The following is a 10,732-nucleotide window of genomic DNA, read 5'->3' on the forward strand; positions in this document are numbered from 1 at the left end:
ATGCTCCATGATTGCTCTGCTGTATCATCTCCATCATCTTCATGGGTCAATAAACTTCACTGACTGTCAATAAACTGGTGTTGTTAGGCTGATGGACTAAGACCCTATAATCTTCAATTTCCATGCCTCCCAGGCACCCTTGGGAAATAGATTCCCTTCTCTTACATGCTAAACCATTCATCATTTGACCCAGCCAATTTTTCTAATCTCAGTTCTTTTTTCTTACTAGTTTCTTTTTACAAGGCGATATAATCATTTCCATACATTAAAGTGCATATCTTATGTGTGCATGGGCTTCCCAAGTGGCTCAGTGGTAAAGAATTTGCCTGTCAATTCGGGAGACACAAGAGATGCAGGTTCAATTCCTGGGCTGGGAAAAAAACCCGGGAGAAGGAAATAGCAACTACTCCCGTATTCTCGCCTGGGAAATCCCACAGACAGAGGAGTCTGCCAGGGGGTCCCAAATAGGACACCACTGAACACAGCACACGCTCAAGTAAGTATAGCACATTTCTAGCACCCCAGGAGCCTCTCTTGGGGTCCCTTTCTGTCCACACCCTGCCAGTCTCTCACTTCTTGAACTTCAAATTCCTTTTTTTTTCCCCACACACATACACATTCATAGAGGTTAATCATCTAGAATGTCCCGCCTCAATAAACGCTATTTTTGACTTCTGATATTCTTTCTATTCTGCGAAGGGCTTGAGTCCCCCCTGAAACTTTTGAAAATACTGCAGGAATGAGGAAAAGTTACAGCTGCGACTCACTGCTTAGCCGGTAGAACGGCGCCACGACCAGTTCCTAAAGGGAAGTGCAGACTGGACAGTCACGTGACAGGGGCCGAGCCCTCCAAGAGCAGGTGAGGCAGGTGGGTCCCGACTCCGCGCAGCCCTGCGGGGCAGAGGCGCGCGGCGGCCATTTTGAGGGGCGGTCACGTGAGAGGACGTACGCTCAGCGGGGCGCTCACGTGACCAGGGGCGTGCTGCGGCCGCCCGGGCGGACCCGGCGAGAGGCGGCGGCGGGAGCGGCGGTGATGGACGGGTCCGGGGAGCAACCCAGAGGCGGGGGTGAGGCGGGAGGCAGACGGGCGGGGGGAGGGCGAGCCCCCAGCCGACCGACCCCACGATCCCTCCTGCCGGTGTGGGGCCGTGCGATCGCCAAGCACTCCGGCATAGAAACTCCCGGGTCCGGCGCTGCCAGCCTCCACCCACTCCCTCCCCGGGGGTCCCCGGCTCTCCGGCCTCCGCATCCCGATCCCTTCCCGCCTGGTGCTCTCTGACCCCCAAGGAGCGGGAGAACCCCATAATCCAAGCCCCGGGGGCAGGCCCGGGCTTGTCGCCGGCACCACTTCCTGGTGGGAGGGGCGCGTCTCCCCTCAGTCGCCTCAGGCCAGGGGTCTGGACCCGTGAAGTGTTCCCTCAGCCTCCTCTCCCCGCCCCGGGAAGAATGAAGGATAACAGGCCCAGGACCCCTGCTTCTTTCTTCATCGGGGATTCAGTTGCTTGGGCTCCCACTTCACTTTATCTATGAGGGGCCCAGAAATGCAGAGCCCCCTAGCGTTGCCCTCCCCCAGAGATCAGGAGCCACTCCAGTTCCTTGGATCCTCCTAGGACCCAAGAGTCCAGGCACCTCTTCCCTCCTTTCTCCTCTAGGGCCCACCAGCTCTGAGCAGATCATGAAGACAGGGGCCCTTTTGCTTCAGGGGTGAGTTTGAGGTCTGATTATTGCGGAACGGATTTGAGGAATGAGACCCCATTCTGATTCTGCATCCCCGCAACTCCGTTCCCACTCTAGTTTCATCCAGGATCGAGCAGGGCGAATGGGGGGAGAGACACCCGAGCTGGGCTTGGAGCAGGTGCCCCAGGATGCATCCACCAAGAAGCTGAGCGAGTGTCTGAAGCGCATTGGAGATGAATTGGACAGTAACATGGAGCTGCAGAGGTGTGGCCCCTGGGACCCAGGAGTACAGCGACTTGGCCCCTTCTCTCTCAGAACCCAGGAGTCCCAGCTCCCAACCCCCATTTCCACTGGGAGGCTGGAGTCCAGCTCCACCGCCCCCTTTTCCTTCAGACCCAGAGGGTCCAGGGTCCCATCACTCAACTCAGCACTCTGGACTCCCAGCCTTCCTGTGCCCTGGGATCTTGAAACTCTCCTTCATGGAGTCTTTTTCCCCAGTTTCCATCTTGTGGTTTTCCCCCACGATAGCCTCTTTTGATTTCAGCCTGGCTCAGGTCTCAGGTTTTATCTTTGGTTTGGGTGGACACCAGAGTTGCCACAATCTGCCTGATCCTCCCTCCCCAACACTGGCTCTCCTCTCTCTTACAGGATGATCGCAGCCGTGGACACAGACTCTCCCCGAGAGGTCTTTTTCCGAGTGGCGGCTGAAATGTTTTCCGACGGCAACTTCAACTGGGGCCGGGTTGTCGCCCTTTTCTACTTTGCCAGCAAACTGGTGCTCAAGGTGGGCGGCTGCAGGGCCCTAAGCCCAGGGAGGCTCCTTCAGGCCTAAGAGGACCTGGGAGTCAGGAGGTCAACCCCTCGGGACAGCCCAGAAACCACAGAGGGAATGGAGAGAGTCAGCTATGGGCCGCTTATCAACTTTTTCATTCATGTATTTATTCACTCAGCATGGGCTTCCCTAGTGGCTCAGACGGTAAAGAATCCACCTGCAAACGCAGGAGACCAAGGTTTGATCCCTGGGTCGGAAAGATCCCCTGGTAAAGGAAATGGCAAACCACTCCAATATTCTTGCTTAGAAAATTCCATAGAAGAGCCTGGCCAGCTATAGTCTACGGAGTCACAAAGAGTCAGACACAACTGACTGACTCTTCATTCAACAAACATTTACTGGGCTTATGATGTGTGCGACCTGTACTTGGCACCCAGGACGCAGAACAGAACTAGGTTAGGTCCCTGCTCTCAGGAAGCCCATGTTGTATGATGACTGCTGAGCAAAGTAAACTCTGGTGACATGATTGTGCAAGGGAGCCACAAGACCACTTCTCAGAGGAGGTGACATTAAAGCCTAAGATGGAACGACAAGAAAGATGCAGTGATATATATAAAGATGGGAGAAAATGTATCTGATAGAGGGCGCAGCACATGCAAAGGACCTGAGGTAGGACCAAGCCTGGTGTGTTGAGGGCAATGAGGAGGCCCACATGGTTAGAATAGAGTAAGGAGAGGGAGAAGGTGAGTGATGAGGGCAGATTTCAAGGGGTCTTGTGGGCCTCTGTAAAGATCAGCCAGCTTTACTCTGAGTGTAGCAAGAGTGATTGGTTGGTTTTAAACAAGAGTGAGGTGACCCGATTTATAAGCAGAAAAGAATTTTCTAGCAAGGATTGTTGTTGTTCAATTGCTAAGTTGTGTCCAACTCTTTGTGAACCCATGGACCGAAGCATGCCAGGCTTCCCTATCCTTCACTGTCTCCCAGAGTTTACTCAAACTCATGTCCATTGAGTCAGTGATGCCATCTAACCATCTCTTCCTGTCTAGCAAGGACAGCAAAATGTTAATTGTAGAATCTAGGTTGTGTGTATATGCTTGTTGACTGTGAAATTCTTTTTGTTTCTCTGAAGATTCTCATGATAAAATATTGGGGGAGGGGAGGCCCAGTAAATTATTTTGGCCATTGTGAGTAGGAAAAGGGATCCTGAGGCACAAAAGCAAAAACTGGAAAGCTGATGAGGGGTACCTATAATAGTCCTATAACGGATGACTGAGGCGGCAGCAATGGAGGTGGGGAAGTAGATTCCTTCATGTGTTTGCAAGATTGAGCTGATGGGGCTTGAATGTAAGAGGTGAGAGGGATGCAGTCAGGGTGGTAGGAGGGCTCTATATGGAGCTGGGGACAACAGGTGAGAAGCAGTGAGATAAAGGATGAGAAGGAAAGTTAAGGAAGTTGAAGAGTAGGTCATGGGTATCAGGCCTTACATGGCCTGAAGATCAGAAAGCCCTCTCTGGGGAAGTGACATTAGACCTGAGCTTTGAGGAGTGAATGGAAAAGGTTGAGGCCTGTTGAGGCAGAAGAATCAGCATGTGCCAAGGTCCTGAGGCAGGTGAAGAATTTGGTGGGAATGAAGATGTGGAAGAAGGGCAATGAGGTGCAGAAACCAAGAGGAAAACTGGGATGTGTTCAAGTCAAAGCCTTCACACAGGGCCTTGTGGGCCAAGCTGCACTTTTGATTGTTCATCCCAGAGGTACCAGGGAGCCATAAGATGGTTTATGAACAGGGCAGGTGACAGGGACAAGACCCATATTACAGTTTATGAAGCTTATTCTGACTAAGTGGAAAAGAGACCGCAGTAGGGCAGGAGGGAGACAGAGCGTGAGAAGGGAGGCTGGGGGCCAGTGGCCCCAGGCAGTAAGGACAAGGCTCAGTCCCTGAGGCCCACCCCACTTCCCACAGGCCCTGTGCACCAAGGTGCCCGAGTTGATCAGGACCATCATGGGCTGGACATTGGACTTCCTTCGAGAGCGGCTGCTGGGCTGGATCCAGGACCAGGGTGGTTGGGTGAGACCTCTAACCCTACCCCATTCCCCTGGTCCTCTGGGGCCCTTGGGCCCTCCTGTGCCCACCACAGGAGCGCTCCCTTCCCCATTTGGGGGTCATATGTCTGATCAACCCCTGATTCACAGGGTGCCCAATGACCTGTCCATGACCCTTGACCTCCTCATGACCTCCGACCTCCTAGTGACCCCTGCCATGATGCCTCGCTGCCCTCCCTGGTGCCTCCCTCCAATTCCTCTGGAATCCCTCAAGTTCTATGATAATCCTTTAACTCCCCCACTCATAGGCCCTTGCCCCTTCTTGTGCCCTCTGACCCCTCACGTGCTGGCCCAGGGGCTGCCCCTTGGCTGAGTCGCTGAAGAGCCTGCTGTCCCTGTCCCCAGGACGGCCTCCTCTCCTACTTTGGGACACCCACATGGCAGACGGTGACCATCTTTGTGGCTGGAGTGCTCACTGCCTCACTCACCATCTGGAAGAAGATGGGCTGAGGCCATCAACTGCCTTGGACTTTTTCTGCATAAATTATGGCATTTTTCAAGGGGGGGAGGTGGATTTGGGGGCCATGGGAGTTTTTCTTACTTTTGTAATTATTGGGGTGGGGCAGGGTAGGGAGGAGTGGTCTTGGGGGGGGTGGGCGCAATAAACCTCTTTCGGACCACACTTTGGAGTCTGAGTCACTGGGCCCACTTCCTGGCTGTCTCAGGAGACCAGGCTTCATGCGCTGACCCATCTTTTTCTGAGGGTAACCACTGCCCTCTGTGGGTCAGCGGTGAGTTAAATCGTGGCTCTGCCCTCAAGGAGCCCACAGTCCTGAGGGGAACCAAGGCGACTTGAGTCACCCGTGTCCTTGTCACAGCCCAGGGTGTTGTGTTGGAGGCAGCCCTGGGCCAGGCCCCAGCCTGACAGAGGCTTGGTGGGTGTGGAGGTCAGGGCAGCAGGGTGCAAAGCAGGCCTCCTGAACCCCAGGAACTAGGGCCCGGAAGCTTCCACCACATGGGACTACAGGAAGTTGTACATTTACTGAGGAGAACTGGGGAAGAAGCAGGTGTGCAGGCCTCGGGAGGACAGGGGTAGGGCTCAGGCCTTTTGGGAAAGCCCTTGGAGGTTGGATGGCTGAGGAGGCTGAGACGGTCCAAGGGAGGCTCTGGAGGAGGCCTGAACAAGAATTGTCTGGGTGGAGGAGGGACCTGAGCAGAGATTGACAGGTTTTGGGGGGAGGAGTCTGGGGTCTGGCCCTGTGCCTTCTGGACAGGAGTCAGCCTGTGGGAAGATGCTGAGCTCAGGAAGAGCCACTGGCCGGCCAGTGGCTAAGACTGTGCCAATACAGGGGGCTAGGTTCAATCCTTTATCAGGGAACTATTAATAGATCCCAAACTAAAAGATCTCTCTGCTGAAACAAAGATCCTGTGTCGTCAACTAAGACCTGGTGTAGCCACGCAATTAGTTTTCTTTTAAAAGGACTTCCCCGGTGGTCCAGTGGTTAAGACTCCACCAGCCAATGCAGGGAACATGGGTTCGATCCCTGCTCTGGGAAGATTCCACAGCCCTAAACCCGTGAGCCGCAACTACTCAAACCCGTGCTCTAGAGCCCGTTCTCCACAAGGAAAGTTACCCCAATGAGAAGCCCGCACACAACTAGAGAGTAGCCCCCACTTGCCACAGCTAGAGAAAGCCCACATGCAGCCAGGGAGACCCAGCACAGCCAAAAATAAACGAATATGATTTTTAAAAAGAAGGGGAATCTGAAAAGAGGATTACGGAGAATAAGGTCACTGGGATAGTCAGAGTTGGTTGTCATCTCTCTGGCTCTCTGTCCCGCTCTGTGTCTGTCTTTGCCTTTCTCTGAGGCCCCTGTCTCTCTGTCCCTGTCTCCCTGGGTCTCCAGTCTTCCCTCATCCCCCAATCCCTCTCCAACAGTCCTGCTTCAGATCACCTTTATCACACCCTTCCTCTCCCTCCACCTGGGAGCACTTTCCAGGTCACTGCTCCTTTAGGCTGAGGCTAAAGGTCTTTGGGCTGAGGTATGCAATTTGGTGAATGAATAACTCAGGCCCCATTGTGACTGTGTGCCTGGGGCAACTGCCCCTCCCCCACAGGCTTTCCTCGGAGACACCCAGAGAGGAGAGAGATGGAGGTCTGAAAAAGTAGCTCTAAGGGGAGACTGAGTCACCGCCCAGAGAGAGGGGACAATATGGACACAGGCAGGAGCCCAGGGAAATCATCAAGGGAACTAAAAAGACAGTAAGACTCAGAGACAAAGCACACTCAGGGCAGCACCTTGGGGGAGGCGGCCAGACTTGGGTCCCAGCCAGACTGCAGTACACCCCCCAGGAGATGAGGTCAGTGAGCGGGCCTCACCCGGCCCCCCTGCTGGAGCGCCTTCCGGAGCTGAGTTCAGCATGACTCAGCACGGTTGCTAGTCTGGCTCTGGGCCAAGACACCCCTTGAGGACCCCAGATACCAGCCTGACTGGCCTCCCCCTGATCAAGGGGTACCCTGCCCTAGTTGCCTGGAGAAACTTCTCTGCCAGGAGGGGCCCTGACCTCTGCCCCCAACACCCCTGCGGCCTCAGCTTTCTGCCCCAGCCCGCCAGCTGCCTCCATTAGGGCACTTACAGAGGGTCAAATTCTGGTCTTTGTTTCTCCTTTTCCCCCAACAATGGGGAGCTCCTTGAGGGCAGAGTCCTGTTGTGAACCAGATCTGCCACACAGGCACCAGCCTGGCCCAGATATACTTTAAAAACGTCCATTGGTTGAAGACAGACATCCATCCACAGGTTCCCAGGCCCTTCTTGTTTACCCAGGAACCAGGGCTTCTCTGTGATCTTGAAGAATGTGTCAGGCAAGACAGGGACAACTTCAGAGAGGTTACTTCAGAGCCAAAAAAGAATTCTGTTTCTGGCTGCCTCAAAATAATCTTCAGGAAATCCAGTCTCAGAGAGAACCCCCCCCCCCCTACAAAGTTCCAGTTCACCCCCTCCCAAACTCAGTTCCCAGAAATAAAAAGAGAGGCTCCTAAAATAGCCCCTAGGTTTTCCTAGTGGCCCAGACTTATCTTCCCAGGGCTCCAAAGGATTCTCCAAGACTCCTGACCTCTTTAAAAAGCCCTTACAAGGCTTTCAGAAACATTTCCTCCCCTCCCCACTCTGGGGCTGAACCCCAGGCCTCTACAGCTGTATTCTTAATCTTGCAGATCACCTCCAGGGTCTAAAGACCTTCCCCAGGAAGTTTCCAGAAAAATATGGACTTCCACTGAACTCTAAAGCTGCAGAAACTCCCCCCGACTTTTGAACCCCAAGGCTCCAGGTCCTTGGGGTTCCAGAAATATGATCTCACAGTTTTCCAAACTTCTCACTGCTCCGGGGACCTTCTTATCTCCCAGAGCAATTTCCAGTCTGCTGGAGGTTTCCGCACCTCTAAAGAACCCCCGGGGTTCCAGTAACGTCCATGCTCTAACACGCCAGAATCCAGCTTACTTTCCTGAGACACCCCGGGGGACCCAGGGATCATTACTTTGCAGGGCTCCCAGTGTCTTCATTAATTGTTCACCTATCAATCAGCGAGACCCCTCCAGAATCCCTTGGATTCCCAGAATTAGCCCCCAAATCTTTGCATACTGCGAAAACCCCCAGCCCCCCAATTCCCATTTCACAACTCCCTCCTGGTATAGGCGCGTGACTTTCCCACCTCGGGGCGGGGAGCTGGAAGCCCCATCTGCTCCTGATTGGTCACTCGCGGGCACTAGGTCCCGCCTCCCGCCACCGCAGATTGGCCGACCGCTCTCCCTGACCGCCCCACTTCCGAGGGCCCGCGCGCTATAAAAGAAGCCGCCTTGGCCACAGGCTTTTGAAGTGCGCTCGGCGGCCCCGCGGATCTGTCTCTTGCTTCAACAGTGCTTGGACGGAACAGACCCAGGGACGCCCCTTGCTCCAGCCTCCGACCACCCTCCAACCTTTTTTCCAGTCGCAACCTCCGGAGTCAGCCACTCAGCTGTCCGCGATCACCGGGACCAGCCCCCATTTTTTAACTCCTTATTATTACCGACCAATCATGAGCTCCCAGATTCGTCAGAATTATTCTACCGAGGTGGAGGCCGCCGTCAACCGCCTGGTTAACATGCAACTGCGGGCCTCCTACACCTACCTCTCTCTGGTGAGGTTCCCCAAGACGACCCCAGCCCAAGTTTCCCTCAGCTGCGCACCTCCGGCCCTCTGCGCACGCGCTGGCCTTCTTTGTCCCTTTCGATAGTCAGAAGGCAGAGTCCGGTTGCCTGGCCTCGCCTCCTGCTTACCATTGTTCCCGCCATCTCTTCCTGCAGGGCTTCTATTTCGACCGCGACGATGTGGCCCTGGAAGGAGTGGGTCACTTTTTTCGCGAATTGGCCAAGGAGAAGCGCGAGGGCGCGGAGCGTCTCTTGAAACTGCAAAACCAGCGTGGCGGCCGCGCCCTCTTCCTGGACGTGCAGGTAAATAGTGTGTGGGCAGCGGACTACATCTCCCAACAATCCCTGCGCTAGAGACCCCTTGACTGTAGCGGTTTGGGTACTGCATAGGCTCTTGGGAGACTGAGTTGAATCTTGTATGGGTTGCTTGTTATGGCTGGAAATGGAGGCGCAACCGTTCCCCCAAGACGTGGCGGTCCAGGACGCAGCGTGTGTTGTCTTGGGACGTGTAGTTTGTAGGATACTGAGGATGAAATATACACGCTCTTCGACTTTTTTTTCTGGCTAAACCCTTTACTCTGGCAACTACTGGAATATCAGTTTTTAGTCCTTTCTAGAGTGGCTAGTACTGAACCGTTTCTGTTTTTGGTATAGAAGCCATCTCAAGATGAGTGGGGTAAAACCCAGGACGCTATGGAAGCCGCCCTTCTCGTAGAGAAGAACCTGAATCAAGCCCTGCTGGATCTGCATGGCCTGGCTTCTGCCCGCGGAGACCCCCACGTAAGTATCTCCTTTCATGTCTGCCCATCCAAAGACCTTACCCAGAATGATACTTTATTCCAACTAAGCACTGACCATTTGAATGAGCAGATTTCCTTCTGAGCCTCCCTGCCTGATCTGTCCCATTATTGGATCTGTAAGTGGCAATATTTTCTCTTCTGTTCCTCAGATCTGTGACTTCCTGGAGAACCACTTCCTAGATGAGGAAGTGAAACTCATCAAGAAGATGGGTGACCACCTGACCAACCTCCGTAGGCTGGCTGGTCCCCAGGCTGGGTTGGGCGAGTATCTCTTCGAAAGGCTTACCCTCAAGCACGACTAGGAGCTTCTGGAGACCAGTGGGCCATTGAAGAACCCACCTAACTAACATCAGGGCTGCCTGAAGCCCCTCTCTGCAGCCACTAGGCAGCTTTTTAACACCCTGGAGCCCTCTCTCAAGCCTTGGACCAAATGGAAACAATAAAGCTTTTTGCAGCATATCCTGGTTTTGTGTGTGGATCATGGTGGGGAAAAGGTGGGGTCTCTTCACAAAGCTGGTTGGACTCGGCTGGCAGGGAGAAAGGAGTCGATTCGGTTACATAACACCTGTGGGGTGTTGCAGTAGTAGGTTCTCTGCTTCACCAGGCTGTTAACTGCCCTTCCTAAAAGGGTAGAGCCCAGATTCCAGGGAGAGTGTGGTAAAACCTGGGGTTGGTAACTAGAAGCAGACAGCTGTTAATCAGTAACTAGAAACTGGTTCAGATGAGTTATGTTGCCAGGCACTTGTGGAGCTCTGAAAGTTACTGTCTGTGGTTCAATTCTGGGAGGTTCAGTGTTAATAGAATTGCCAGCTCCTTTATGTGGGTGACTTGAGACAATTACTGTGTAAATTACCCATGGTAATCAGGATGCACACCCAGATCTGACCTCCAAAGGCTGTTTGTGTGGAATTCAAGGCACATAATAGGTAGAATCCGGCCTGTGGGTCTGAGCAGCTGAGAGCACATCATGCGAAGCAGGTACTGAGCCAGGGTTTAGGGCTCAGCACTATGAAATTGTCCAAATGGGAATAGAAGCTTGAAGATGCCTTAGCAGGCAGCTGTGAAGTCCAAGCAGGGGTGGGGTGGGGGGGAATGGGGACAAAAGCTGACCCCCTACCCCCATCCTGTTTGGTAGACAAGCACCATGCCCTTTCTGCTGGTGGGGGAGGGGACTTCTGGTGTCTAGTGCAAACAGTGGCTAACAGAAGGAAGATAAGACATCCAAATTCAAATAACCAGAGCTTTCTACTCCCCTGAAAA

The 10,732-nt window shown here is 53.7% G+C and overlaps 3 protein-coding genes across 9 annotated transcripts in view; 2 read left to right on the forward strand and 1 right to left on the reverse strand.

The window, feature by feature from the left end:
- TULP2 (TUB like protein 2) overlaps window positions 1-8,952 on the reverse strand; it is a 63,287-nt gene extending 54,335 nt beyond the window's left edge. For 3 of the 5 annotated variants that reach the window (XM_069551188.1, XM_069551186.1, XM_069551181.1), the window contains exon 1: window positions 8,802-8,932. The gene's annotated coding sequence lies outside the window, so the exon portion shown is untranslated. Of the gene's footprint in view, window positions 1-8,801 lie in introns of all 5 variants that reach the window. The other 2 variants (XM_069551189.1, XM_069551183.1) reach the window with 2 other exon arrangements.
- BAX (BCL2 associated X, apoptosis regulator) lies at window positions 928-5,171 on the forward strand. 3 transcript variants are annotated; one of them, XM_069551203.1, is made up of 6 exons: window positions 928-1,067; window positions 1,653-1,704; window positions 1,795-1,941; window positions 2,326-2,461; window positions 4,410-4,514; window positions 4,895-5,171. In XM_069551203.1, the coding sequence occupies exons 1-6, from the start codon at window positions 1,034-1,036 to the stop codon at window positions 4,997-4,999; spliced, it is 579 nt and encodes a 192-aa protein (XP_069407304.1). In that variant the 5' UTR covers window positions 928-1,033; the 3' UTR covers window positions 5,000-5,171. The 3 variants fall into 3 exon arrangements, with proteins under 3 accessions (XP_069407304.1, XP_069407305.1, XP_069407303.1); XM_069551204.1 differs by having other exon boundaries at window positions 933-1,067; window positions 4,410-4,512; window positions 4,844-5,171; XM_069551202.1 differs by lacking the exon at window positions 1,653-1,704 and having other exon boundaries at window positions 963-1,067.
- FTL (ferritin light chain) lies at window positions 5,980-9,931 on the forward strand. Its single transcript, XM_069551201.1, has 4 exons — window positions 5,980-8,662; window positions 8,829-8,975; window positions 9,327-9,452; window positions 9,622-9,931. The coding sequence occupies exons 1-4, from the start codon at window positions 8,561-8,563 to the stop codon at window positions 9,772-9,774; spliced, it is 528 nt and encodes a 175-aa protein (XP_069407302.1). The 5' UTR covers window positions 5,980-8,560; the 3' UTR covers window positions 9,775-9,931.
- Window positions 9,932-10,732: the final 801 nt, after the last annotated feature.

This window comes from Ovis canadensis, chromosome 14 (assembly GCF_042477335.2).
Source record: "Ovis canadensis isolate MfBH-ARS-UI-01 breed Bighorn chromosome 14, ARS-UI_OviCan_v2, whole genome shotgun sequence".
In the NCBI taxonomy this organism is placed as follows: domain Eukaryota; kingdom Metazoa; phylum Chordata; class Mammalia; order Artiodactyla; family Bovidae; genus Ovis; species Ovis canadensis.

Bases quoted from the DNA above. Each gene is read 5' to 3' on its own strand.
- BAX (XM_069551204.1), top strand. From the start codon at position 1,034: ATGGACGGGTCCGGGGAGCAACCCAGAGGCGGGG. The intron at 1,942-2,325 runs GTGTGGCCCCTG...TCTCTCTTACAG, and splicing joins AGTAACATGGAGCTGCAGAG to GATGATCGCAGCCGTGGACA. The intron at 2,462-4,409 runs GTGGGCGGCTGC...CACTTCCCACAG, and splicing joins CCAGCAAACTGGTGCTCAAG to GCCCTGTGCACCAAGGTGCC.
- FTL (XM_069551201.1), top strand. From the start codon at position 8,561: ATGAGCTCCCAGATTCGTCAGAATTATTCTACCGAGGTGGAGGCCGCC. The intron at 8,976-9,326 runs GTAAATAGTGTG...TTTTTGGTATAG, and splicing joins CCCTCTTCCTGGACGTGCAG to AAGCCATCTCAAGATGAGTG. The intron at 9,453-9,621 runs GTAAGTATCTCC...TCTGTTCCTCAG, and splicing joins CTGCCCGCGGAGACCCCCAC to ATCTGTGACTTCCTGGAGAA.